This window comes from Schizosaccharomyces japonicus, assembly GCF_000149845.2.
Source record: "Schizosaccharomyces japonicus yFS275 unplaced genomic scaffold supercont5.2, whole genome shotgun sequence".
Taxonomy (NCBI): Eukaryota; Fungi; Ascomycota; class Schizosaccharomycetes; order Schizosaccharomycetales; family Schizosaccharomycetaceae; genus Schizosaccharomyces; species Schizosaccharomyces japonicus.
The window spans coordinates 590,756-617,741 of record NW_011627861.1 but is presented as its reverse complement, the minus strand read 5'-3'; the positions used below and the strand labels follow the sequence as shown (position 1 = coordinate 617,741).

The 26,986-nt window shown below is 46.8% G+C and overlaps 12 protein-coding genes across 12 annotated transcripts; 6 read left to right on the top strand and 6 right to left on the bottom strand.

The window, feature by feature from the left end:
* Positions 1-583: 583 nt before the first annotated feature.
* Positions 584-1,300, top strand: SJAG_03198 (3-oxoacyl-[acyl-carrier-protein] reductase Oar2; the record flags this gene model as incomplete). Its single annotated transcript, XM_002174322.2, has 1 exon — positions 584-1,300. Exon 1 carries the CDS (start codon positions 593-595, stop codon positions 1,298-1,300), a length of 708 nt encoding a protein of 235 aa, XP_002174358.1. The 5' UTR covers positions 584-592.
* Positions 1,301-1,424: 124 nt separating this feature from the next.
* Positions 1,425-2,313, top strand: SJAG_03197 (60S ribosomal protein L23). The gene is made up of 2 exons (XM_002174321.2): positions 1,425-1,643; positions 1,725-2,313. The coding sequence occupies exons 1-2, from the start codon at positions 1,472-1,474 to the stop codon at positions 1,970-1,972; spliced, it is 420 nt and encodes a 139-aa protein (XP_002174357.1). The 5' UTR covers positions 1,425-1,471; the 3' UTR covers positions 1,973-2,313.
* Positions 2,218-3,847, bottom strand: SJAG_03196 (alcohol dehydrogenase Adh1). Its single transcript, XM_002174320.2, has one exon. It carries the CDS (start codon positions 3,707-3,709, stop codon positions 2,372-2,374), a length of 1,338 nt encoding a protein of 445 aa, XP_002174356.2. The 5' UTR covers positions 3,710-3,847; the 3' UTR covers positions 2,218-2,371.
* Positions 3,848-4,250: 403 nt separating this feature from the next.
* SJAG_05292 (hypothetical protein) lies at positions 4,251-5,995 on the top strand. Its single transcript, XM_002174319.2, has 4 exons — positions 4,251-4,302; positions 4,377-4,858; positions 5,164-5,368; positions 5,428-5,995. The coding sequence occupies exons 1-4, from the start codon at positions 4,255-4,257 to the stop codon at positions 5,803-5,805; spliced, it is 1,113 nt and encodes a 370-aa protein (XP_002174355.1). The 5' UTR covers positions 4,251-4,254; the 3' UTR covers positions 5,806-5,995.
* SJAG_03193 (helicase Required for RNAi-mediated heterochromatin assembly Hrr1) lies at positions 5,864-10,115 on the bottom strand. Its single transcript, XM_002174318.2, has 3 exons — positions 6,436-10,115; positions 6,234-6,389; positions 5,864-6,142 (listed from the first exon to the last, which is right to left on the bottom strand). The coding sequence occupies exons 1-3, from the start codon at positions 9,521-9,523 to the stop codon at positions 6,084-6,086; spliced, it is 3,303 nt and encodes a 1,100-aa protein (XP_002174354.2). The 5' UTR covers positions 9,524-10,115; the 3' UTR covers positions 5,864-6,083.
* A 43-nt stretch (positions 10,116-10,158) lies between these two features.
* SJAG_03192 (ribosomal protein subunit L22) lies at positions 10,159-13,405 on the top strand. Its single transcript, XM_002174317.2, has one exon. The coding sequence runs from the start codon at positions 10,496-10,498 to the stop codon at positions 11,213-11,215; it is 720 nt and encodes a 239-aa protein (XP_002174353.1). The 5' UTR covers positions 10,159-10,495; the 3' UTR covers positions 11,216-13,405.
* SJAG_03191 (zf-CCCH type zinc finger protein) lies at positions 11,275-14,010 on the bottom strand. Its single transcript, XM_002174316.2, has one exon. It carries the CDS (start codon positions 13,314-13,316, stop codon positions 11,760-11,762), a length of 1,557 nt encoding a protein of 518 aa, XP_002174352.1. The 5' UTR covers positions 13,317-14,010; the 3' UTR covers positions 11,275-11,759.
* Positions 14,011-14,784: 774 nt separating this feature from the next.
* Positions 14,785-16,995, top strand: SJAG_03189 (CUE domain-containing protein Cue3). The gene has a single exon (XM_002174315.2). The coding sequence runs from the start codon at positions 15,042-15,044 to the stop codon at positions 16,833-16,835; it is 1,794 nt and encodes a 597-aa protein (XP_002174351.1). The 5' UTR covers positions 14,785-15,041; the 3' UTR covers positions 16,836-16,995.
* SJAG_03188 (mannose-1-phosphate guanyltransferase Mpg1) lies at positions 16,967-19,343 on the bottom strand. The gene has a single exon (XM_002174314.2). It carries the CDS (start codon positions 19,162-19,164, stop codon positions 18,073-18,075), a length of 1,092 nt encoding a protein of 363 aa, XP_002174350.1. The 5' UTR covers positions 19,165-19,343; the 3' UTR covers positions 16,967-18,072.
* A 594-nt stretch (positions 19,344-19,937) lies between these two features.
* SJAG_03186 (hypothetical protein) lies at positions 19,938-22,126 on the top strand. Its single transcript, XM_002174313.2, has 2 exons — positions 19,938-20,961; positions 21,026-22,126. Exons 1-2 carry the CDS (start codon positions 20,879-20,881, stop codon positions 21,831-21,833), a joined length of 891 nt encoding a protein of 296 aa, XP_002174349.1. The 5' UTR covers positions 19,938-20,878; the 3' UTR covers positions 21,834-22,126.
* SJAG_03185 (protein phosphatase 2C Ptc1) lies at positions 21,901-23,534 on the bottom strand. Its single transcript, XM_002174312.2, has one exon. The coding sequence runs from the start codon at positions 23,413-23,415 to the stop codon at positions 22,375-22,377; it is 1,041 nt and encodes a 346-aa protein (XP_002174348.1). The 5' UTR covers positions 23,416-23,534; the 3' UTR covers positions 21,901-22,374.
* Positions 23,468-26,638, bottom strand: SJAG_03183 (cell cycle regulated GATA-type transcription factor Ams2). Its single transcript, XM_002174311.2, has 2 exons — positions 26,479-26,638; positions 23,468-26,437 (listed from the first exon to the last, which is right to left on the bottom strand). The coding sequence occupies exons 1-2, from the start codon at positions 26,501-26,503 to the stop codon at positions 24,423-24,425; spliced, it is 2,040 nt and encodes a 679-aa protein (XP_002174347.1). The 5' UTR covers positions 26,504-26,638; the 3' UTR covers positions 23,468-24,422.
* Positions 26,639-26,986: the final 348 nt, after the last annotated feature.

The following is a 26,986-nucleotide window of genomic DNA, read 5'->3' as shown; positions in this document are numbered from 1 at the left end:
CTCCCGTTTCCAACACTGCTGACGTTGTTCCTACCAAGGGCGCTATTTACCATCCCCCCCACTGGCGTAACCCCAACAACTGGTAAGCATATCTTAGCGAAGTTTAAATATACCGACTCTCGGTTAAGTGGGCTTTCATTGAGCTTACTAACTTTGTGTGAAGCATTCTTAACACCTACCCCACCTACTTATGCGTTATCGCTTAGATAATCCTAATCTAATTCTTGCTAACATATGAACAGCATCATTGCTTAAATTAGTAATTTTTGCGTTCGGTGACAATGAGCTCGACGGTATTCATGTGAACATGCTACTTCCCTGCATAACGCATCCATACTGCGCTGTTCCTGTGATGGAGTTTCTGTGACTGCATTCCGGCGGTGCTCTTCTCGGTTCACGTCAATTTTTGCACTACCAAGTAGTAATTTATTCATTGGCGGGTAGTCTCGCCCCTAATATGGCATCTTGAAACAACACCATTGTAGTGAGTGTGCGTATGTGGGTGTGTATGTATGTACGGAGACCTATCTAGTGTAAACCGTGGTAGAAGGAAGTGTCGGTACGACTTTGAAACACTTTTCGTCTTTCCACCATGAAACGTATACTTATTACAGGAGCAAGCAGTGGTCTCGGGAAACGTATGGCCGAGTGCTGGAGTGCCTCTGGCCATGAAATACACATGGTTGCGAGAAATGAGAAGAGACTCAAACAGGTGTTCTCTCAACTGGATAGGTCTCAAAACCAACAACACTCGTACACCATTCTCGATGTGGCTACCAGTCCAGATGGTATCCAAGAGCTTGTCAGACAGAATTTACCCACCCTAGATGCTGCTGTCCATGCAGCTGGTGTCACCCAAGAGTCACTATGTATCCGTACGTCGCGAGCAGAAATGCAATGCATTCTACGCACCAACCTCGAGGCCGCCATTGAGCTGTCTCAGGCCGTCTGTAAACAATGGCTAAGACGGTCAACACCATCGACGAACACCACTGCTACTCGAAGTCTGTTGTTCATTTCAAGTCTGCTATCTACGACCCCTAGTATGGGAACAAGCATCTATGCAGCAAGCAAAGCCGCCCTTGAAGGATTTACACGCACTCTCGCGTTAGAGATGAAGTCCAAGAACATTCGTGTGAATGCTATAGCACCCACCTACGTCGACACTCCCATGCTAAGTGAGCGAGTGCGGGCTCAAATCAAAACTGAACGCATTGCCAGCGTCGACGAGGTTGTTCGAGCAGCCACATTTCTCCTGTTCGACTCTATGTGTTCGGGAAACATTGTTCCCCTTCATTGATGTGTTTTTTTCGCATTTGTTTACTTTCGTGTCGCAAATTGCATTTACCCTACACGCGTAGACGCCCCCACTTCCAATCACGATTACCCCCATATATACCCCCACCACAAAAGCAGTCACATACAACACAAAATTTCGGGGCCCACCTACCCATAGCCAACTATCACGAAGATGTCTGGTGGACGTGCTGCTGCCTCAGGAACGAAGTTCAGAATGACCTTGGGTCTTCCTGTCCAAGCCATTATGAACTGTGCCGATAACTCTGGTGCCAAGAACCTCTACATCGTTTCCGTTTTTGGCACTGGCGCTCGTCTCAACCGTCTTCCCGCTGCTGCTTGTGGTGGTATGTAAAAACGCGCTGCTATTCTTTTTGTTTTGTTTTAGCAGTGTTTCGTCCTCTTCTTTTGCTAACAAGGATGTGTAGACATGGTTCTGGCCACCGTCAAGAAGGGTAAGCCTGACTTGCGTAAGAAGATCATGCCCGCCATTATCGTCCGCCAACGCAAGGCCTGGCGCCGTAAGGACGGCGTGTACCTCTACTTCGAGGACAACGCTGGTGTCATCGTCAACCCTAAGGGTGAGATGAAGGGTTCCGCCATCACTGGTCCCGTCGCCAAGGAGTGCGCTGACCTCTGGCCTCGTATTGCTTCTAACGCCGGTACTGTCGTTTAAACCTGTTGCAACAGTAAAAAAGAGGTTATGAGAGAATTGTGGGGTAGCGCGACGAAAAGGTCGGCGTCCTGTGTCATTGGTGCGGGTAGAGCGTGATAGTCGATGCGGTACGGCGGCTAGGACGGTGATTGGAAGGAAGCGCAAATTTTTACCCAATCACAAAAGGGGTAAAAATTACCCGCACCAATAGAAAAAGGTGCCGCCCTACGGCCTCATACCTCGAGACACTTCCCCTGCCGCCGCCCTAAAGGTAATAAAAACTTTAAATTGTATACAAAAACAGCTGGTGCACCTGTGTGGAAGGAGCCTGTAAGAGGCGTCGTAGAGACATTAAAAAGTAGCAAAAATCATCTGCAAGGGGGCAGAGGAGGAAAGAGCGTGCGCGTACAATGAAACTGACTACAAGCTAAGATCGAGGACGATACGACCGGCGATGTTGCCGGCCTCCATAGCCGAGTAGACCTGAGGAAGGGTAGAGAAGGGCTGCACCTTGTACACGGGCTTGACGGCACCGCTGGAGACGTATTGGAGGGCCTCAATGGAGTCAAGACGGTTGCCGACGTGAGAGCCGCAAATCTTAAGCATCTTGACCGTCAACCAGAAAATGTCGGCGTTCAGCTGGGCATCGGGAGGCATAGACACGGTAACGAGAGTGGATCCGGGACGAGAAAACTCGGTGGCTTGTTGATAGGACTTGGAAGACGTGGAAAGAACCAATGTTCCGTGGGCACCACCTCCGGTAACCTCCTTCACCTTGGCGACAACATCGGCTTCCTTGCGGAAATCGATAAAGACATCGGCACCACAATCGCGGCACAGTTTCTCCTTGTCGGCACCGGAATCAATGGCGACAACACGCATAGACATGGCACGAGCATACTGGATAGCCAAATGGCCCAATCCACCGCCGGCACCGGGCAAAACGACCCACTGGTTGGGCTGCACGGCGGCCTCCTTCAGGGCACGGTAAACAGTGATACCGGCACACATAATGGGGGCAGCGACCTCAAGCGAAACGTTATCGGGAATAGGAGTCACATGATCAGCCTTACCGATGGCGTAGTGCTGGAAAGTGCCGTCGACGGAATAGCCCGAGAGCAGGATGTGGGGACACAAGCTTTCACGTGCGGATAAGCAGTACTCGCACTTGCCGCACGAGCCGTTCATCCACTTGATGCCGACACGGTCGCCGAGCTTGACGTCAGTGACGCCGTCGCCAACCTTAACCACATAGCCGGCACCCTCGTGGCCACCAACAAGCGGCATTTTTGCGGGAAGCGGCCAATCACCGTGAAGGGCGTGCAGATCAGTGTGACAAACACCGGTGAACTTGATGTTGACCAGAACCTCGCCAGGGCCGGGCTCGGGCACGGGAATCTGCTTGAACTCGACTTCCTCGGGCGAGCCGTGCTTGGTAATCACTGCTCCCATCTGCATACGGGGAATGCCCGCAGCGGCGCCGGCAGCAGCAGCAGCAGCCGAAATCTCACTAGCGACGGTCCCTGCAGCCGTAGAACCCCGCTTCGTCGTTAAGCGAGACGCACTGCCGGAACAACCACATCCAGCATGGTGGTGGTGATGACGTGCGAGAGCCCGGCTTCCGCAGAACAACGAGTTGCGGTAAACAGCTGCTTGCGAGACCGAACGTGCTGCAGCGCGGGACACGTTTGCTGAGAGGAAGGACGAGGAGGAGGAGGGAGCACGGAGCAGCTGCCTTCCAAATGAACGAAGAAACATGGTGTAGCTTCTAAGACGTGCGAACAAAGACAAAGAAAGTTTGGTGGTGGTCGGGAAGTGAAGAAGGAGGAGCAGACCACGATTGAGAGAGGGGATGAGTTGGTGGAAACGCACTGGAAATTGCTTGTCTTAAGCTTTGTCCTTATCTGGGGTTAGAGGATCGGCAGGCAAGAAAACAGCTGCTGTTATAGGTGGCGGCCCATCGATTTCTAGCGATAGGCGACAGACGCGCATTGAAAATTCTCCTATTGGTAGCAGGGATGCATCGCACAATTAGAGTGGGGATGGCGTGCGCCGTACAACGCCGTGGGGGGTGGTAGAGTTCGGTAGGGCGTGGTGAAGGGCGGTAGGGCGTGTTAAAGCGTGCAGCGAGGCAAAAGGGATATTAGTGCAGTGCTGGACGGTGCGGCGCGGTGCAACACAGTGCAGTAATATTCGCTTAACGAATCTGTGCGTGCTACGGTAACTGTTGGTTAGCGCAAGTTTGCGCGCTGTTGTGCAGCCTAAATGCAGTCGCGTCGCGTTGCTCGCGCCGCCCACCCTTCATGTACCGTTCTCGCTCAATTGCAGCTCCATTGGAAAGAAACAACAGCGTAAGAACTTTCTACGAATCCAGCTCTCTTCCGTCTCCTCTGTCTCCTCCATTTCCCGCACTAACGCTCGCCAGGTTTCGCCAGAAAATCTCGAAACGATCGTCGCTCACAACTTCGCGTCAGAATGCGCAGACGCACCGTGGAAACTCGATGAATTCAAGCAATTGGCTCGTCAATTGGCAAACGAAACTGAGAATCGAAAACTGAGACGAAAAGACGCGCTCTCGTTGCTCCATGCGTTTGCTGACGAAATGCGTGATTCGTCGTTGAGAACGAACAGAAGAAGCAGCAGCAGCAATCTGCACCGACGGTCACGGTCGTGTCCTAGCGGATCGGCGTTTGCTCCACCAGAAACGGTCTCGTTGCGTCGTCGTCTACCGGCTGTGATCAAGTCGTACGAAACAAAAGTTCACTCCACCACATCGGACACCCGTTGTTCCTTTCCTGCCGCTGCCACCGAAGAAGACTTTTCCTCCAGCAGTGCTCCTCCTGTTCCCCGTGGCACCAAGTCCTCAACTAGCAAAATCCACCACCACGCCGAAGGCTCTGTCAAGACGTAAGGACGTGTGTGTAAGGACCGAGGAGAGGGGGCAGAGAGGAGGGAGAGAGGAGGTTACTGGTGACGACGAGGGGAATGAGGCGAATGAAGGACCTACTGGCTCGTGTCAGATTGTGGCATTCGTATCACTCGTGCAAGGCTCGTTTGCACTTTCGTCACCGTTCCCCATACTCGTCTCCGCCTTGATCACACGCTTTCTCTTCGTTCTCCCTCCCCTTCTTTTCCTCTCTCTCTCTCTCTCTCTCCTTTCCCTTCTGGTCCAATCGGTTCCTTCTAATTCCTGTCGTACTAACGTGCTGTAGAAAAGCATTAGGTTCTCTCTCTCGTTCGTTCCTACATCCATCTATGCCTCTTTCTTCCGCTTCATCCACCTCCTTGGGTCCTTCTCTAGCCTGTGTCTTTGGTGACCAGTTTCGGGAAATTCATGGTCGGTTTCAGAAGCATGAGCTTCGTGCTTCTCGCTCCTTTGAAAAGGTTGTCCAAGATATAGATCAGTTGAAAGTGAAGGTACTGTTTTCGAAAAAGTCACGTCTGCTTCTATATACTAACTTTCTGTGTAACAACAGTCTTCTTCGAAACCCTTTCTAAAACGACAAAAGGAAAAGTTTGAGTCGCTTCACAAACAGCCTCAGTCGACTGAACCTGCCTGTGTCGAAGAACAACAACAACAACAAGAACAGCAACAACAGTCGAAAAGCGCTACTACTCAAACTGCTGCAATAAACCATTTAATGCCAGCAACAACGTCTGCCTCTGCCTCCCTCACTCGTGTCAGTGCTGTCGGTGCTTTTTTACGCACAACGATTGCCGATCAAATCCCCGCAGCTTGGAGACAAACCATCCGTCGACATGCATACTCTCTGACCGCCATCCTTCTCGTTCCCGTAGCAGTAATCGCCTCCGTCATAAAGTTCTGCTTTAGTTCTTCCGGCGAGACTCGCTAGAATGGGAGGACGAGCAACCCACAACCCGTCTATACACAGTTCGACTTTCCTTAAAGACTTTGGATAGACACACCTTTCTTTATTCTTTTATAGAACAAAAATTAATTATTTTTTTAGCATTGGTAAAATGCACTGAATGGTATATAGTTCATGAATGAGAGATAAACATAAAGAATGGGTGTGGAACGACTTTCTATGCTATATCCAACCTTTTATTCGTACGGTCAAAAAAGAAAAGCGGTGTCTTTTTCACAAGACCCTCTCTGTCTCTCTCTCTTTTACTCGTTTGTATCATTTACATCAAGTTCAAGAAGGAGCTTTTGAACGTCAATGGCATCTGAAAAAGTTTGTTCGTTAGTAATGCTGAAACACAGACCCAATGGCCAAAGGTAGCCTGAGCATTGTTGAATAATTTCACTCTGACTTACCCTTCACATGAATAGGCTCTTCTTTTCCAAGTGGCATTAGCGGAATGGTATCTCCAATGAAAGGTGTATCTTCATTGTCCAACTTGCTAATAGCATGCCACATTGTATTGCTTGCATCAGCTGCTGTATAAGCATTGCCAACAATGTATAGTCCACCTGCGAGCGTTAGAAGTTTTCACGGACACACAGTCAGGTTACATACATCTTGCACGAGACAAAGACACACAAACACGATGATCAGAGTTCAAGAAACCAGTCTTGCCTTCTTTGTTGAAACGAACAAGGGAAAGAAGAATGACATCGTTCTCTTCACCCTGGTATCCATCCACGGTGGTTATTTTTATGGACGTGATATCTGAATCGCTTTTCGCATTTCTGTGCAGTAGCTGTTCCATCAACGTCCGTTGGGCTGCATAGAAGGTCAGAATCGTAATCCGTTCGGGCCTGGTTCCATTTTTGACTAAGTACATTGCTAACGAAACTAGAAATTCGGCTTCGTAATTGTTGCATTTGGAAGTATCTTGAGCCACATCTTCTACGTGCTCATGATTCAAAAAGTACACTCGATAGTCGCCCATACCGGGAACGGCTGACCGATGAGTGACAGTTTTGTGGTTTCGCAATGCCGGGTATACATCTTCTAGCAGCCTGCTGATGGAAGGATGCATACGACGCTGCACGCTCAACACACTTAGGGGGAAATCGTTTTCCACAAGACGCTCGAACATTGAAATTGTCAGGTTGTAAGGTGCCTTCGAAAGCGCAAAGGTGGAGCAAATAGGTCGCAATTGCTTGTGATCACCAATAAGCACTAGTTGCTCAAGCGTTGGGAACACTGCTGGGATAACGGGTCCCTCTAAAACATTGGCTGCTTCTTCCACGAAGCAGATTTTAGGATGAAGAGCCTCAAGAATATTCCTATACTTGTTTAAACCTGTAGTAGTCATGCCAACCACGTTGGCACTGTGAAGCAAATGTGCTTTTTTCTCGGCAACGAGTGAACGGTCTCGACGATCAAGACGAGCGTACGCTGCATTCAATTCATAGAGTTCTTCCTCAGCATCGGCAAATGCTGCTTGAAGCCAGTGATTGTACACAACACCCCGAATGTGTTCGGGAATGTCCCAAACGTTGTCCAAAGACAGGTAGTTCTCCAACTCCCTATCAGTGACACTAATGTCTAAATGAAGAACAAATTCCTTTGAAAGGTCAATATACTCTCCTTGCAGTTCTTCGTCATAATCCAATTCATCAGCCACTTCCTTTTGTATTTCCTCTAACATTTCTTCTTCAATTACATGCTCCTGCTCCACTCCATCCAATAGTTCCGTGGCATTGACCACATGCATTTTGCTTTCGCCGAGCCAAATTTTGAGTAACTCTGCCTCAGATTGTTCATCTGTATCCATGTCGGTTGTTAACCAATCCGTGTTTTTCACTAAAGAACGGTACTGAGTTTCAGAAATAATTTTGCGTTGACGCATATAGTTTAGCTCAACAAACTCCGTATCCTTAAAGGGCTGACATAAGTTTCTCATCCGCTTTTTCAATGCCACCCGCTTGTTGTTAATTTCTTTGAATGGTTTCCAGTTTGCCTTTTTAGAAGCACGGTTCAAATTGCTAAGCATAACTTCCCTGATTCTAGGTTCTTTTGTACGTGCGCCTAGCCGAATAACATTCGCACCATTGTCCATTAAGTTCATGAGAAGCTGATCTACAGCATGATTGGTTTGACAGGCGATGATAATGGGATACAGCATTCTGTCAGCAGAGTCAAGCAATGTCTGGATAGCCTTTAATGCGACAAATGTTTTACCGGTTCCTGGAGGGCCTTGCACCAACGTTAGTTTGTTCGTCAAAATACTTTGGTATGCTTTAAGCTGGGACTCATCTAGCATGTACTCCTCTTCTTCGGGCAAACGATCAAGGATATTTACGGCAACTGATTCATTGTTTTGAAGAATAGAGCGCACGTTAATCATTGGATTAGCCTGAACACGACGGACAACTTCTTTTTCCTTGCTGCAATGAACAAGGTAGTCTTTGAATGGGAATCTCCTTTCATGCAGTCGTTGGAGTGAAGTGAGTACGTGCTTGTAAGCTTCCCAATAACCCGTCAACGATTCGATCATCACATATTCTTTGCGACTGTCAAGCGGTAACAGCAGGTCATCAAATTTAACATCAACTTCGTACGGATACTTTTCCAGTCCCGAAAGAGGTCTTGCAGCAACAGTACCAACACGGAATGTTTTAAAGTCATTATCACTCAGCAATACTAAAGAACCTGCAAGAAGTCGACGGGAATTTTTCCATTTCACGCGCTTTGAGGAACAAACTGTGAATTTCAGTTTAGTGGCAACAAATCCTCGAGAAAGTGTGTATCCACAAATGTGAACGTGGTCATAAACAGCCAAGTTCGTACCCGCAAGAAACTCTGGGTCCGACCGGCATTGGCTGGGATTCTCTTTATATCGAAGCACACAGTTACGCAGAGGAGATAATGCATCATCACGCAACAGGAGGTAGTGAGTTGTCAAATAGTGCTCAAATGACAGGTAAGGTGAATAAACATCATTTTCCAGTAGCTCCGGACTATCAGTAGTCAGCTCTTTCTCGGTAGGAACTGGAGGTAAAAACCGCCAAGGCGAGTTTTGCTCGTTCTCGGCGAGTGCCACAGGTTGTTGTTCATTTGAGATGTCAATTTTTTCTCTGAAAGAAGATCTCGAAGAATTTGTAGTCGTTGAAGAGGATAACGGCGAGCCATAAGAGGTCTTGCGCATTTGAGTCCGGGGTTTTGCCGTAATTGTAACTGTAGGAACAGAGGCAGTTTTCAGTGTTGATTTTTGTTGATCCTGTGCTTTAAGAGAATCTTTACGAAAAGCACCGCGCAGCTTATTGACAGTGTCTTCGTCTGGCACGTCATCAAAAACTTCTTGAAATTGGGCAACTTCAGGCATCGTGTTTTTCTCGGACCTTTTCCAAAGTTTTAAAACATCACTCTCCTTATCGTCTTTTCCGTTTTCCTCTGCATTCAACTCGTCCTCCGTAATCTCATCCGGAATAGGTATATCAACGTCAACGTCGACTGTTTCAGGAGTTGCCTTTAGGGGTCGCTTTTCCGCTTTCCTTTTTAAAGGCTTATATTGTTTCGTCTGTACAGTCTTTTTTACGTTATCATACACGACTTCTTCCATGTGAAAGCTTGATGTGCCAAAACTGTCATTTTCATCTTCGTCTTCACCCCAAAGATTGTCAACATCGTCGCCCCATGTATTTTCTTCTGCCATGCTGATTGTAAAAAGAAGCTAGGGAATATAAGTCTCAAAAACTAGAAGCAAAAGAAAGACGAATAAAGACCGTATGGCGATTACTTTTACTTTTAAGATTGTAGGCAGTATACGAGTAGACGTATTTAGAGACAATAAATTGTCGTCTAATTAAATGAACGGTTGTTCAAAGAAATACTCAATTGTCGTCAGGAAACTATCAAGATTCGTTCCGGTAATAGAGATTTCAAAAATTTTCCCCAAAATGGAACTGTTAATAAATTAACGTGTTATAAAATGAGCCACGTATAATGCCGAACAATTCTGCCTGTGAGTGTCAAATATCAAACCCTAACACGACAAGAGCTGATGCTTCCACAAATTCCTCTCAGCCGTCTTTCAGTAACAACTTTGAAGACCTGCTATAAAGGGAGTCGAAGGAGCTACTAAGGACGTGACCACAGTAACCGCAGCAGTAATCGAGCCCGTAACAATGCTTAAAGTTCAAAGATTTGGTGGTGTTGACTATGGTTATAGAAGAGGACGTACAGCAGCAACACCAAAAAAAAAAAAAACGAAAAGGAGAGAATGAATAATGATATTCGTGTTAAATAATACTATTACTTCAACAATCTGATTGTATGTTATAAATGTCTAATACAAGTGAATTTGTATCCGTATGTTGACTGCGCTACTGTTCGCTCACCACCATAATTCCACCACCACAAAACTGCATCCTCGTGGTCAGGAGGTGGTGCCTTAGCGTGAAGACTGATATGGTTTTGGTGTAATTAAGGTGGACTACAGAAAATCCAAGTCGAGCCTTGTAGTAAGATACTGTAGTGGTGAGATATTGAAGAGGGCACGGCGTTCTTCGTCACTTAAAAAGAGCCCGACAGCATCAAACGTATCGATATTCGTCAATTCAATCGGGTACACTGGAAAATACGTTCAACTTTGCTGGCATTGTTTATAACGAAAAAAGATTTAACAATGTCTCTGCTGGACTTCAGACGGGCTGTTACAATCCTGTCACCAGTGGGTTTTTTTAAAAGTTCCTTGTATAATTGCTATCATACAACAGTTACATGTCGAAACAATAACTCCGTTCCAGAAATTGTGAGAGGAGGACCGGCATTGTTGCAGCATGCTGCAAGTCTTCGCGATCAGTACAGCCCACCAAAGGCGTTACAGGAAAATGAGACAGAGAAAGAACGGAAAAAGCAACCGAGAAAACGTATACCCATAAAAAAGCTGCTCTCAATGGATCCGTTTCATGTTCACAAATCCATGATGATGCACTCCTCCTACAAAAAGGTTGCTCCCTTGTGCCGACAAATCGCTCGTCAACCTTTCTATGATGCACTTCTTCAAATGCAAATGTCCAGCAAACGTGTGTCAAAACGAATTGCTCACGCGCTTGTAGAAGCCAAGGAGAACGCAATAAAAGAGTCGGATCTTGATCCGAGCACACTTTATGTCAGTGAAGCTTGGGTAGGCAGGGGACCCTATTCAAAAAAGATATGGCCGTTGTCGCGAGGACGCACAGCCATTCGTCGCTCACCGCGTGTACATGTCACAGTTGTCCTCAAGGATAAGCGTGCTTTAATGCGATTTGTACAATACCGATTGCAGCGAAAGGATAACAAACCCGTTTGGCAACCGTTGCAAGACAAACCATTCTACAATAAAAGAAACCAGTTCACCTGCTAATAATGTTACAATGATAGACAAGCGTTCACCACAAAGCTAGAACACGATGCCTTCGCTTTCCCCTTTCAACTTCCCTTTTTATTCCGTTCCCCCCTTTAACGATTGCTTTATGAGTTATTTGAAACAAGAAGATCTTATAAGAAAAGAAAAGATAATTAGCACGAGCCATTAAGACTCTAAGTTTTTAGGTGTGTGTTGATTACGTGTAAGTGTGAAATTAGAGCAAGCACACGCTGATACAGCATGTTATCTTCGTCATTGCTGCGCTGCTGCTCTTTAAAGAACCATTTAATAAGAAGAAATATCAGTTTTGGTCGCATAAAAACGTTCAATGAAGTACAGTTACCAAAAAAATAACAAACGTTAAAAAGGCATAAACGTCATGGAGATAGCAAAAACAGGATTGATGACAAGTGTTGCAAAGCATGAAAAATAAAATAGCATCAAAGGAAATAAGAACAAAAATCTGTTATCATATGATTGTCCACACATACGCACACACAGAACACTTTTTTTGAAAGCCCCGCTTTAGGAAACAGCATTTTTAATCATCCATTTGAAAGGGTGTCTCTTCCTCAAACACAGGAGGTCCCTTCCATGAGGTCGCAGACATTGGCATCCGCGAGCTGTTTTCAAGAGGCAGAGGACTTGTAGTCACGGTGATTCCGCCCTTGTCAAGGAATGGTGACAGAGTACGGTGCGTAGGCGTTTTCGTCGGAATGTTGCTCAATAATGGCTCACTTGCCAAACGAGAAATCAGCGCCGGTCGAACAGCTTCCATACTACACATTTCAGAAAAGTAATCCGTATGGTTTACCATGAATGAACCAGAAAAGCTTGAAGACGGTGTCGTCGGTAAAGACAATTTCTTTTCGTTTGCCTTGGCACGTTCAAACAGCGCCCCAAATCTGCTGCTTCCTGGACTCAGGGTGCTAGCATGCGAACTAGCAGGCATAAACGGCGTAGCATTGTTGCTACGCTGACGTTGATAAGCGCCATTAGCCAAAAGAGGCGACGACAAGCCATTGTTCTCAAGGCTACTCGCAATCTTGCCTCCATTACCGTAGTTCTCTTCATCCGAAGATCCATCATTGTATGTGAGTGCACGAGTTACAGAACGAGTTGGCAGACTCGCACTCACAGTCGAATGGCTCTGCAAGTCTATTGAGTTTGAGCGCGCAACCACACTATCACGCGCTAACACCGTACCAAATGACAGACTCATTGAACCGGAGTTTCCCTTTTGTTGTTGTGCTGCCGCTGCGTTTCGCATGAATACTGCAGAGAGTTTTTGGTCGAGCGAACTCGATAGTGTTCCGCGTGAAATCGAAACAAATGAAGGTGAACCGCTGCTTGAGATGCCAAGCAGCGAAGGACGACGACTCGCACTTCCAACAATAGGCGGTTGATCATCACTCATAAAGTTTTGCATTTGCTGAAATAAAAGACCCCTGTGCTCAGTATTCGCAACTGCCGCAGCTGCCGCAGCTGCGACAGTGGGTGAAGTGGTTCCTTGAGACGGTGAAATGGAAAGGCTGTCGAAAGACGTGAGGAAGCCCGAGTTGGGGGGCATACGAGAAAATTCGGCAGAAGGTGCCGTATACGTTACAGAAGAACGAGCACGGCCATTGCTGCTAGGCATCGTATTTTGCATCTTTGAGCTAGCAGCACGCAAGTAGCTGTTGTTTGAAGGACTCATTCTGCCCATTCGGCGCGCACCATTTGTCTGTGGAGAAGTCTCGTTTTTCAACGAGCCGTTTTGTTCAGAAAACTGTGCTTGAAGTGCAGTGGGAGAGTGTGATAACGCACATTTGGAGCCAAATTTGCAGTTTCCCTTTAAAAAGTACTTGCAAGGGGAGCGTTCATTGTCCAAAGAATGGCTAAATGGACAATTGTTTCCAGCGGTACATGCACCCTGTCTAAAGAACTTGCAGGGAACATGATGCAAGTTCTTCATACCCGAGCCTCCAGAAACACTCGATTCGGCCGCATCACGCGTTGCCAATTTCCCATGCTTTCGAGAGTCCATTGTCGTTTTGTTGTCGGCTGCAAGTTTGTGGTGAAGCATGTTCGGATTCAATGCAGAATGAATCTCAATCATAAGACTTTGTTTCAACTAATGTGACGATAAATAAAATAGTATGCAGATAGAAATGAACAGTGTCGCAAAAAATAAAAGCTTGAACCGAATGTACGTGTAAGCTGGAATAAAAACAATGAAAGAGAACAAGAGAGAATAATTAGAGTAAGCAGAGAAAGACGATTGTAAACGTAGAATTACAATCAGACACAAGCCAGAGGCATATGTTTGTCTGAACAAAAGACAGACACTGTTACGTGGAGGGGAAAAAAAGACGCGTGAGACCTTTCAAACCGGAATCGGAAAAAGGGCAATTGAAGCTAAGACAAAACTGGTTAACACAATAATAACCGACCGATCGCTTGAGTATGCGGAGCAATCCCAGAAACCCAACTGAAGCGGATGACTAGTGGGGAATGATTCAGGAGTATCGTTAGTCAAATGGCAGATGATTGTTTTTGAGAGGAATTAGCCAGGAAACAAGCAGAAATTCAAGAATTAAACACAAGAAGCGTCCAAAGGTCCAAAATAAAAATATCAAGTACAGCTGGCGAACAAAAAACCCGAGATGTTACGCAAATGGACTCAGTAAAAAGTCCTTCGAGTTTTCTGCTCTAAAGACGGGAAAATATCCCAAAAAGACCCGGAAATACGCAGTTTACGGATGAATTGCAGCAATTTCCTACAGCAGGTGAGTATACGATGTGGTTGGCAGTAGGTCGGAATGCGATCGGTAGTGTACCCCCAGTAAGGTGTTGTTACTTGAGCGATGTTACTTAAGGGGAGATATACGAGGGTAGATTGTGACACAGTGGGAACGAGAAAGCTTTCAAACAGCACAGGTTTTAGTGCAGCAGGGAGATTAATGAGTAATTCTGTTAATAGAAGCACGTAAATAGCAGCAAGAGCCGAGACAACCGTCTTCTTTCTTTCGCGTAAGTATCGCCTTATTCCCTAAGAGGTGTTGACGACAGATAATGTGCACGTGAAACCGTGAATCACGAACGCAAGTCTCGTCGCAGTTGCTTTGTAGCGGCGCCACGCTATCAGCGACATCTGGACCTTTGCAAAGAGAAACAGACGGCGGGTTTCGCAAACAAAACCGGCGTTTACAGATAAAAGAACTGCGTCTATAACGGCTTTTACCCGAGACACTTGTTGGTCTTGAGGACGCGTTCGCGTTTCGCTTTTCTGCTCTCAGGAATTGCCGACGAGATACGCCAAACATCGCCAATCTATAGCCAATCAAAGCAATAGCCGATGGATAAGGAGCGACAGATGCCGATAGATATTCGGCTCTAACATGAGCCATAATGAAGAGGGCGCGAGTGCGACTACGCAACGACACCACTCGGCATTATACTTCTTTTGCTAATGCTTCTTCCGTTACTGTTTCCCATACACTTTTTTTATTGAGAAGACGGTATAAAGTTTCACGTGACGGGCAACAAGAAGGCACGTGCCTTTAAGAATGCGCGGGGCACCCCTACTGAAACTCAACACCAAAAAAGCAAGACACCCTTGCATTTGCTGCAGCTGAGGCCGGAAGGCACTCAATCCTACCTCTTCATACGGCAGCGTCCGTACTTATTGAATTTCTCATTTGTAGACTGCATTGAGTCGTTTTTGACGAGTTCTTTAGGGTTTTTACGGTATTTACGAGTTTTGTGGTTTCTTGTGATCTATTCCTATAATTATTTTCTCATTATCCATCTTTCGTTTCATATTATTTCTTCTCGTTCCAATATGTCAAACAGCATTCTAGAAGAACATCAAAAAATTTCTTGTCTCTTGTCAAAATTTCTGTGTGTTACGCAGGAGGAATGGCCAAACATCCGATCGTTTGCAATTGAGTGTTTACAGAGTCTGCTTCGGGAAGTTTGGGATGAACGCTGGCGTCTTCGAAAGTCAGAGACGTTCACAGTACCGGACGATTTAGCCGAAAATTGTGTACAGTTGATGGCTCGGTGCTTTCAACAACACGTTGACCTTTTAAGTCCTGAGCTTTTTATGCAATTTGTTGCTTGTATGTTACCCTCAAAAGCCGAACAGACGTGGGCTGTCTGTCAACTGGTTCCGGTTGATCAGGCGTTTGAATCGTCTCTACAACAGTGCTTTCACGAACCCAGCTGGTTAGAGTCCCCTTCTTCCTGTTGCTTATTATGCAATTGGTCCATTATTCATGCTTTCTCCAAGGAATCCCTTTATCCCTCCGTATTCGATCTCCTTACCACCATCTCGTCACTCTCTTCCAAACAAACCCAGGGCGATGCTTCTAGTGCCCTTGCAGAGTGCAAATATTGGTTAGCACAAATTGTTGAGAACAGTTTACTAACGGCTGAGGAGGACTCATTTGTTTTTTACGTGGAGATGATTCTCGAGTCAGTCGAGTTTCACGACTGTGTTTCCATGCTACTAGAAAATGAGCAATTGCTGCAACGCATCCGTCGAATTAGCAATCCAGAAGTAAAGCTGAACATTGATTTCTTCATCAAAAAGTTTCGACAACAACAATCAGCAAAGGCACCGACACAATCCACAAAATCAGTTTCCCTGGAAGAACCGTCGAACGCGTATCAAGTGGACGACGGACTTGTTCAGGAATTGCTGGAACTATTCCCCCAATTATCCTTGGCAGATGCTCGTCATCATCTCCTAGCAGCAAACAATCGCTTGGATCTAGCAACAGAGTACGTTTTGTCTGGTGCACCGGGGCCAGCGGAGGCAAGCTCATCGGCTGCCACAAGTACCGTCCCTGCAAAACCAGTCAAATTAGGAAAGCATGTCACGTCTACCATCGCTTCAAAACCCACAACTGTATCGGGTTCAGGGCCACGGACTATTTTTGATAATGACGAGATTGACCGGCTGGAGATTTCGCCTGATCGAGTATACATGAACAAAAAACCAGAAGAACCTGATGTTTGGAAGCGGCCGATGCGCCATCTTGACAAGGAAAAGGTACTGAAACTTGTTGAACTCTCTTACGAAGATGAATATGATGACACGTATGATGCTGTTGAAGCAATGACTCCTCATGATCCGGGCGTTGGCGATGATGATGCAGAGGCCGCTGCACAAGAAGTTCGGGAACAGCTTCAGTACACCAACTCTATTCTATACAACGCTTACGAGCAGAATCCATCGCTTTTCGACCCGAAAGCGAGAAAGACGCAAGAGCGTGCGGATCTGCTAGCTCAACTTGGAAAGGGATTCACACACGAACAAGTGGAGGGCTGGCGACGCATGTACACACGAGACCCAAAGTTCGCTGCAGAGGTTCGGCAGACTGTTGTGTTTGGTTCGGGCAACGCGAATACAAGCTCAAATGTTAAAAGAACACACTTTCGCCAAAGTGAACACACAGATAACGACGATGAGGAAAAAAGCAACGGACATGGTCAACATAGGCCCAGTCGTCCGCGCAAGAATCCGGCTCTTGCCAAGAAAAAATACCAACGTTCAAAACCAAACTCGAAACCCAGCTCAAAACCAAAAGGCAAGCCAGGAGCAAAAGCCTCCGGCAAGAACGACAAATAGCTTGTCGCCAATGTACTCACGAATACCAACACAGGAAGAGTTTCGCTCTTCCCGTCATCACTATCCGACTGCTGTTTATCCATAATCCATAGAAATTACTTTCGAACGCGAAACACTCTTTTGTCACTAATTATTGAATAGAAACAACAGCATCCCCCAACTCAACGTAACATATCCAACCTGGTAACACATTTGCCCACAACTCCAAAACACTCCAAATTCATGCAAAGTCTGGTTTGGACGATATGAATTAACAGTCGGAATTCGACTGGTTTGATCAAACTTTATTAAAAAGAAATCGCCCACACACGCATACTCATTCTCACGTTTCGCCATTGAACACACCGAACCGCCAATTATTAAGAGAATAAGTTTAACCGAAAGAAGACAAACAGCATCCAGATGCAAGACCAATGTCATTCTAATAACACTGAAACCGACAGCATAGAAACGCTCGCTTCCCCAACAGGCAAACCATTCCGTCCACATGTGAAAATGGACATGCAATTCGTTACCGCTCTTCAGAACAGTTATGACAGCAGTTCCCTCCAAACGCAGACGCATACACTGCATCCATAACCAAGCCCAGTGTAAAAGAATGCGACTTGACCATGAAATTTGCTACGAGAATAAACTAACGGGGAGAGAAACCATAACCAAACAGTCAGCCTCCGCAAACGGTAACAAAGTCATAACAAACGCGTTCTTGCGTGCCGCAGAATCTTTAAACCCAGGCTTGCCAGTCAACGGTGGGAGGCATGCGGAAGGTCGCAACAATTCATGCACACAGACGCATGCAGCAAACGGAAGAGACAAGGTGGAGAGAACTGCAAGGTGCCAATACTGGATGTAATATCCGTAAGGGAAAGATGGGAACCCAAAGAAGAGAATTGATGGCAAGTAGAGAGTACAGCACATACATACACACATATATACACAACTTCCAGTGCGATTTTGAACGAGCAAGTGGCTGTATCCAAGAAAGAAAACTAGAAAGAGGAATCCTATTCAAGAAATAAAAAGGATAAAAGGAAAGCCATAACTAGTTTGAGAAAGGACTAAAGTTCACAGGAAAACGTGCAAAAATGAAACCATTCTCAATAGGTAGCGGGGAAGAAGCGAAAAGGTAAGAGAGAATGAGAAAGAGAATGTAAAAAATAGTATGAAAGAAAGAGAAAGACAGAAAAAGAGAGCAAGAGCAAAAATGTGCACGTGCAGTAGAATTGTCGTTCACTGCTTACATAACAATGGTGCCAGGAACCTCAATGTTGGCACTGATGCTCTTGTGAGGAAGAATGCTTCCGCCGTTGACGTAAATCTCGTCGTTCACAGCGACATCGTCACCCAAAACGGAAACGTTTTCGAGACGACTCCAAGAACCAAGAGTAGAGTTCCAGCCAACAATGCTGCTCTTCACCCAGGCATGGTCACGGACACGGGAGGACTTGAGGAGAGCACAGCGTTGAAGACGGACACCGTTACCGACAACGACGTTGGGGCCAATGACAACGTTGGGGCCAATCTTGCAGTCTTTGCCGATCTTGGCAGTAGGGTCGATGAGGACGTTGCCAATAATGTTTTCGCTAGAGCCGGCAAGGAGCTCGGGCTTGCGCTTACGCAAGGAAGACAAGTACAAGCAGGTACCGGTAAGGTAATCCTTAGGCTGGCCGACGTCCATCCAGTAGCCCTCGAGGTCGAAGGAATGCAACTGCTTGTCGTTAACCATGGCAGGGAAGATTTCCTTCTCAATGGAGGTGGGACGAAGCTCGATGCGGTCAAGAGCAGAAGGGTTGAGGATGTAAATACCGGCGTTAATACGGTTCGACACAAACTCAACAGGCTTCTCAACGAAGCGCTCAATCAAGGAAGGAGAGTCGGGGTAGTGAACGACGACACCGTACTTGGAGGGCTCATCCACCTTCGTCACAACAATCGTACCCTCACGACCATGGGACTTGTGGAACTTGGCGAGATCGGCGAAAGGGTAATCGCAAATAACGTCGCTGTTCAAGACAAAGAAGGGCGAGTCGTCCTTGCCCAAAACGTCACGGGCAAGGGCCAAGGGACCAGCGGTGCCCAGAGGCTCGTTCTCAACTGAGAAGGTGATTTTCACGTTGTACTCAGCCTCATACTTCTTCAAAGCTTGGACCATAATCTCGGGACGATAGTTAACGGCCAAAACGATGTCGGTAACACCAGCAGCAGCCAAAGCCTCGACTTGGTGCAGAATCATGGGCTTGTTGCCAAATTCAACAAGAGGCTTAGGCAAAGTCAACGTCAAGGGACGAAGACGAGTACCAAAACCACCGACGAGAATCAGAGCCTTCATAATGTGTTATTAAAAACGTAAACACGTACTAGACTTGTAGGAAAAAGAGAGAGAGAGATTTAGATGAAAAGTCCTAGGTAATCCTGCAAAAGCTGCGGGTTTCCTGTTCTACTGTTTGGGAGGAGGTGTGGGTGAGAGATATTGGCAGAGGGCAACTTGGTTCAGAGGGCAGCTAAAGCTTCTTTGTGGACGTCACGTGCCTTTGATGGCTGGGTGGAATGAGGTCAAAGTTGCAGTTCAGGGTATCGTCATCCACTCGTCAGAGTGCGCACGCGGGGGCGATTCAGGGATGGCAGGGAAAGCGGAGCGTGTAAAAGGGGTTTTTGCGGAAACGGAGCCGAAAGCGGGCGGAGAGCCGAAAATCGCGTACACACTATCGCATACGGAACGAATGACGCGACGCGAGCGACGCGTTCGTGAGGCTATGCGAAGCCAAATTCAAACGTTTCACTCGAGCGAGGAGATGGATGGCCAGTAAACGATATTTTCATAAGACATTAAAACCACGTAGCTCGGGGCTTAGTAAAAAAAAGCTGCAGCGATTTACAGTTTCAGCGCTTGCGGCTGTGCCGTTTCGGACAAACATAGTTTTCTTTGTGAAAACATTTGCGACAAAGACGATCGTCACTAAACCCACGCGAATTCAGCAAAACTGAAAACGGGAATGCATTCTATAGATTGAATTGAGTCATCTGTGTGTAAACTTATGGACTATATGCGGTTCGCGACGCTCAACATGGTATAAATACGACTGCAATTTCTCGCTTTCTTCCGACCGGTGACGCGCGCTAGACGCGACGACGGTCGCTTAAACGACTCGGTTGATGCGTTTCATTATCGCCGTCTTCACCACCACAAGTAGGACAAAGAAACTGCAAGTCTGTGATGTGTGAAGCACCAATCGGCCGGTCGTTTAGCAGGTCTGCGTTAATATTGCTTCATTATTCTGTGGGTCCCCGGAGAGTTCGAGTGTTGGTGGGAATTTGATGCAGAGTGCGACACATGCATAACATACGTCGCATACCGAACGGCCCATCGCCGGATTCCCCGGCTTCAATTCGTGTGACTCGTTCATTCGGTTGCCCGTCAAGTCTCGTTGACCTCGTCCACTCACATTAGTCGACGTGGCATACTCCGGAAAAGCCTCTGCGCAGTCCTGTTTATGTTGTCTACTGTTAGCGACATAGTCCTAGGCGACATTGTTCCGGTCAAGTCGTAACGGTAGCGGCGTGGGGAACACATCTAAAACAAAGCTTTGGTGTTTCTAAATTTCCTGATTTACGGAGGGGCATTCCCGTGGGGTTGGGAGTTTGTTTCATCGCTTAGCTCCCCACTTTTGCTTGACGCCATCCACGAAAGTGGTGGGTTAGTCGCATGCCCCCCTGATTAAAAACTGGACCCTGCGCCAGTGCGGAACAGATGAGCCGGTGCGAGCATGGAGCCGTCGAGGTAGTCCAAGTAAAACACCGATTGTCCTCGAGAGAGAACGTCGGGTCTGTGGGGGGAATCCTCACGGCGGTACATTACAACGTGCCATGCTACTGGTGTAGTGTCTGCTTCAATGTTCCTCCTGCCTTTGCACTAGCACCCAATTCTCTACCACCGTGCAGCCCAGCAACACGATGTAGGTGAACCTTGTTTGAGCTCACCAACACAGCAGCACACCCACACAAAAAAGTTTAAGGGTTCGACTATTCCTCGTTAACTGCGCTCCATGCAGGCAGCAGACCGGTTACGTCCAACGTTGGACGAAATTTTCTTACAAATTGGAGACATGTTGCGTTCCTTTTCGGCGAAGTAAGTTCGTCTCGCATGTGTGAGCGTTTGTGGATTGATGAAGCAGCTGGCTAACGTTTTTGAGCATTCCAAATACGACGTATCACAACCATTTACAAAACACATACAAACGCTTTCAGGAGCTTTGTGATAGCGTGGAGTTACAGCTCGTGCAGACGAAGCAAGTACTAGAATCAGATCTGCGAGAGCAGACTAGAACAACAACTGGTACTGCTAGAACTGCTGCTGCTGCTCCTCTGCCGTCGGACGAAAGCTTTTCCACTAAAACTGTACAATATCCCACAGCCGTTGTTGCATCCCAGAACGGGACCGTCCCTACATCAACAACATCGACTCAACCCATTTCAACATCCTCTTCTTCCAATCGGGAGTATCTCGCTGCCGCTGTTGCTGCCCAAGCAGCACATTCTGATGCTACATCGACATCCTTAAACGCCCTTCCCGACCAGCAACAGCAGCAACAGCAGACTGCATCTGTGTACGCCGCCAGCCGGCCACCTGTTTCCAATCAGCCCCCCTATGTCCCCGTTACGCACCCTCCGAGTGATAATTCTACGACGAAAGTTGTAAACGGTTCTGCCGAATTTGGTATGGAGATTCCTCCACGGCAGCAACCACAGCAGTTGCCATCGCAAATACAGGCGCAATTGCAGCAGCAGCAGCAACAGCAGCAACAACAACAACAACAGGCCCAGGCTCCGCAACTCTCAATGACAGGCGGATTAAGTGAAACGTTTGGTGCTGAGATTCAAATGCAACTTGGTCAACAGATTCAGACACCTAGTGGAAACACGTCCGAGCCCCCAGCGTCCGTAAACGATGGCATCGATGAGCTTTTCGGTGACAACTTTGACTTTACGATGGCTAGGTAGACATATGCACGCAAGTGGCCAGGTGCGGCCATTAGTGTTGACCAGTCTCCGCTGCTGCAATAAAACATTGAAAATAGTCCGACTAATTTTATTATTGCTAGGATATTACTAAGGGTGCGGTGCGGCGGACAAGCATAAGCATTGGTTTGGACAATCGACCGGGCAATAATGGCGAACGTGGAACATGGCTATGCTAAGCCGTAGAAGCGTAAAGGCCGGTTTTAATTATGAGAGCATCGCGTTTTTATGTCGCGCCCAAAGTTTAAAGAAATTTTTACATTTCCGCTTTTTCATTGAAGACAGCATGGCTGGGAATGCAAGACAGCGAGCAAGGCATGTGTGAGAGTGCGTGTACTAGTAGTATATGTATGTGAGTGTGGTGTGTGTGCATGTGAATGCATACACGGATGGGATGAAACAAGAAGGCGAGGTCGGCATTCAGGAAGGCTTTGTGTAACAGAATTGCGGTCATAAAACACAGAAAAGAATCAGGGTCCGTACAGAGAAATTACTTAAAGGGCGGCATAACAAAAGAAGAAGATTAGTAATAGTCATTCTGGTAAGACTCGTCGCTCGAAAGGTGGGCTTCGTCAAAATCGTCGGTGTCTGTGGTACGGTCAAGGTGAACGACAATACAAGTAATATTGTCCGTACTCAAACGCTTCAGAGCATATTGCACAAGACGAGCAGCAGCCTCCCGAGGACTCGTAAATCGTCTCACAAAGTCGACAGCCTCTTGGTCACTAATCACGTCCCATAAACCGTCACAAGCAATAATAAGAAACTCGTCGTGACCCTTCCACAAGTGCGTTTCTGTGGTGAAGGGATGTGCACTCACAAGTTCTTTCAGGTACGTATCACCCAAGGCTCTTGTTACTGCAAGAACGCCGTTGATACGGTTTTGAACAACCAGACCTCCCATTTGGGAAACACGCTTCTGCTCGTTACGGTCGGAGCCCTTGTGGTCGTAGGACAACCGAATCGCTTTTGCATCTCTACACAACACGATACGGGCGTCACCAACGTTGGCTGTGTACAGCATTTGCCGGGAGTGATTGTCCTCCCAGCGCAACAGGGCCACAGCAGCAGTGCAGCCCGAGATTTCGTTGTTCGTGTCCGTGGCAATTCGCTTGTTCACCTCAACGAACGTTTCGTCCAGCAAATCCGTAACCAAACGGGTGGGACTTTGCCGGAGCTTGCGCAGCAGCACTAAATGGAGATTTTTCATGCAGTACTCGGACGCCTGAGTGCCTGCATGGCCGTCAAACACTGCAATGTAGCCGTTATCGGCCGCGTTTCCAAAATCGTAAAGGAAGATGTGTGTATCCTCCATAGAGCGTCTCCAACGCGAGTTTTTGTCTTCCATATGGCCAACGCTCCATGTTGTATTCTCCGTGGGTCGGGAACTGCCCACAAGCACTGAATTTCCGTCTCCGTCCTTCATTTGCATCAACCGTGGTTGTTTTTCATGGTCACCACCGTTTGTGTTGTTCGAGCTCCATTTCCGGTCCGGTCCCTCGGAAAACGGATTCAGTGACTGTAACGATGAAGTCAATGATCTGTTTCTAAAGTGCCCTTTCATGCTGAAACTGAGCGACTGTGTTGAGGTTAAGCGTTCAGTGAGGATTTACGCAGTCCGATTCCTAAAGCGACTTGCGTAAGACTCGGCGGTTTGTGTGTTGTGTTTGAGTCTGTGTGAAATGTTTGACCCGCAGTGTCGATTCGGGAAGGGTAGGGCTGTTGTTTGGTGGGAGTAAGCAACGTCAGAATTCCCGCATGCGGCGGGATTCTCAGGGGGGAACCAACCGAATGCGGGGCCGTTGCGGGGAACCGTCAACAACCGAAATTGAACCCTGAGCTTGGGAAGAGAAGATTTCGAGACCCTTGAATAAGATTGGTAGAGTTTAATAAAAGCTGGTGTGCCGCTGTAAAACTCAATTGCGCTGAATGAACGGATCAAGAATCGCGGAGTATGCTGGCCGTGGGAGACCGGCAATTTTAGACGAGAAAAAGCGTAGCCGAGTTCGTCTATGTTGGTCGGGCTGGCATTAGTCAAGTGAAGAAGAGATAAAAGGAGATGTTGGGATTCACAGAAAAGCAGAGGGGTGCAATGGGATGCGCTGCGGCGGAACAATACATCACAGGTTGCTCGTAAGACAGGACAATTTCAAGTGCGGGAAACCGTTCTCGAACTACGGGGCAGTAGTTCATTTAGTAGTACATCACATGGAAAGACTCGCGCTGCTTCTTAATATGTGTCGCTATCTTGTAATAATAGTAGTAAAAAAGGCAAGTAGGCGAGTGACGTGTCAATAGGTTTAAGGCGGCAGAGAGTTGAGTTTAAGAAAGTAATTGAGAGCCCATGAATGAAAAAAGCGATAGATGATAGGACGACGAGAGGTCGCTGGGGGATTTTAAAGAAACGATCCAAAAGAGTTTGAGACCTGTCATAAAATGTGGATAAATGACAAGGGGGATTATAAATATAATTGTTGTGCGTATGTGCGTGTAAGAATAAAAATGGTTGAGACATGAAAAGCAAAGAGGAGGGGTATTACAAAGACGGGCGTAGCAACTGAGAAGTTTGACCTAGTTTACTAGAAACCGCTCAAACGGCAAAGCGGTGGGTGGACTACTAGGCAAAACAAGTTCGGTTGTAAGTGCATTCGCATTCCAATCGTCCTCCTGTTCAAGCTGAGAGGACAAGACCAAGTCGGGAGTCGTCTCTGGCTTTTCCGGGAGATGAGGTGAGTTAGCTTTTCGCGTATCAATCTGTTCTGGGGGCGAGAACACGAGCGACAGATCGACTTTAGCTTTCTCCTTCAAAGGTGTCAAACACAAATTATCCGTTTCAGAATTAAACAGTTCCGAACGCCAAGGCGAGGGACTTTGAGGAAGCTTTTTCGTGCTTTTTCTAGGAGGTGTTCGAAAAAAGGATTCAAGTTGTTCATCCTCGTTTAGGAAACTCGAATCCTTTAAGGGCAAGACTGGCTCATTATTATTTGCACTATTCATGCTGTTAGGGTCGAGAATAGGTAGGTCAAATTTTCGGAGGTTGTTTTCCTTGTCACTTGCAGACAATGTATCTTTTGCGGTCAATTGCGGAACAAGAAAGTCTGTGTTGGGTGCATTAGGAAGAACCAGCCATGGATCAGGAAGCGCCAACTCTGATAGAGGCTCTCGCGGAAGGAACTCTGTGTTGGGAAGGCATGGCGGCGAGGACTGGATGCGACGCAGACTGTCTTTTGTAAGAGTCTTGTTGCTGGTGGGCTGTGAGTTTTGACGTGTCGGATTGACAGACTTTGCACGCGACTCCGGTCCCGTCTCCAAATTTGATGAGGCTTGTTTTTCCTTGGATGTTGAAAGCTTTTTAAAAACGGGATGATCGTTTTTGCGTTGCTGGCACAGTCGATACACTGCTGCTTCTAGCTGTGCAAACTCATCATCTTTTGGAACATCACCGCTAGAAAACAGCTTAAATGTGTTCCAGAGAGCCTGGGGACGAAGCGCTTTGTGGTTATACCAATAAATGCCACAAGCATTGCATAAATTGACGATTCCTCCAAGAAGCTGTGCGTTTCGCCAATTGGCGGTCTTGATGGTTCCACAATTTTCACAGTAAGTAGGTATTTTGCCAGCCTGAACAGACATGGTGAGCTGTTCCTGTACCCGCTTTTCTCCACGAGCGACCTTAGGGAGCCTTCTATCTAACCGAGCGCGAGCAAGTTTAACTTGCTGTTTAATGAAGTCCTGCACATGTTCACGTTCCAACGGATTCTGTAATTGCGAAGCAATATACGCAGACTCGAGCGACAAAGGGCCGTCTCGTCGACGCTTTCGTGCAGCATTGTTGCACGCTAGTATAGAAGGCGGTTGCGCGAAAGTGTTGTTTGTTTGAGGCGGCCCAGGAACGAGCACGGATTTTGAGTCGTTCTCAGTTTGCGAAGCTGACTTTGCGTCCACCTTTGCAGGTTTTACCAGGAGTGCAGGTGTAGCAAAGCCTTTGTTCGAATTATTCTCAATGGACGAAGAGATGGCGTTCGAAACGCCTGGTGTATTTCTGTGAATAGGAGCCAAAATATTGCTTGCAGTGTTTTCGGCTTTCGTAAGAAGATTAGAACAAGAAGAAACAGAAGAAACGTCTTTCAACGATGATGATGGTGCGTCTTCCTCATGAACTTGTGTGTCGGAAAACGTGGTTTTAGAGACGGTGGGTTTTTGAAACTCATGGAATCGCATGTGTAGCTGGAGATTTTCCCTCGAGCACCTCGTCATAATCTTTCCAGTCACATAAGTAGCATCTGTAGGTTCTTTTATTGTTGACGAAGCAGTACATGCCTCTAGTAATTCTGACCATACGCCAAGACCAACGAACAGTTCTTCCACCTCGAGAACGTCCATAAAATAGACGCTAAAATCGGTTTGTAGGCCCAATCGAAGCTCTGGGCTAGAATTACATATCGTCTGGACGACGTGTCGAAGCTCAACCTGGCATACTCGTTGTTGACCATCATTGATCGCTACAAATTTTACAGGAACGGGTGTTTTCGAGCGTGCTAAACAACGGATGGATGAATTGCTTCCAATATTGTATATAACTCGCACTTTACACGTCAGAACTACAAGCCAATGGGTCGGTACTTACGTGGGAGACACTGCTCTTCTGTCATCCTCGTCCGCAAAAACAGGTTTATAGAAGTTTTGAGAAGAGTGTACCTAGTATTTACGAAGGAAGCAGAATTTCCTGTTCATTACAGACAGGTTTTGGCAGAATTTAGGAGACTCCAGTGAACCGGTGCTTGGAGGACGGCAGGTATGGACCCTATTACCAACTCCAGTTAATTGAGACGCGTCGCGTCTCAAACTCTTGTATCTGTAAAATACATTATTTATTCATGCTTTTAGTGATTATAAATCTATGATAATATTTGAACAATAAAGTTCACGAAAAACGCGTTTTCTTAAAAAAAAAGCTTATTTACGAGGACGCGTTGGTTGAGTCCGTAGAGAAGCTAAAACGAAGATGAAGTAGTATAATGACGGGATATAGCTAATTGTACACCCTCCTTTAACATTACTTTCCCTTGATTCAAGGTCAACAATCCTTAGCAAAGCCCTTCTGTTCCATTTTTAACAACTTGTTTATTTTCGTG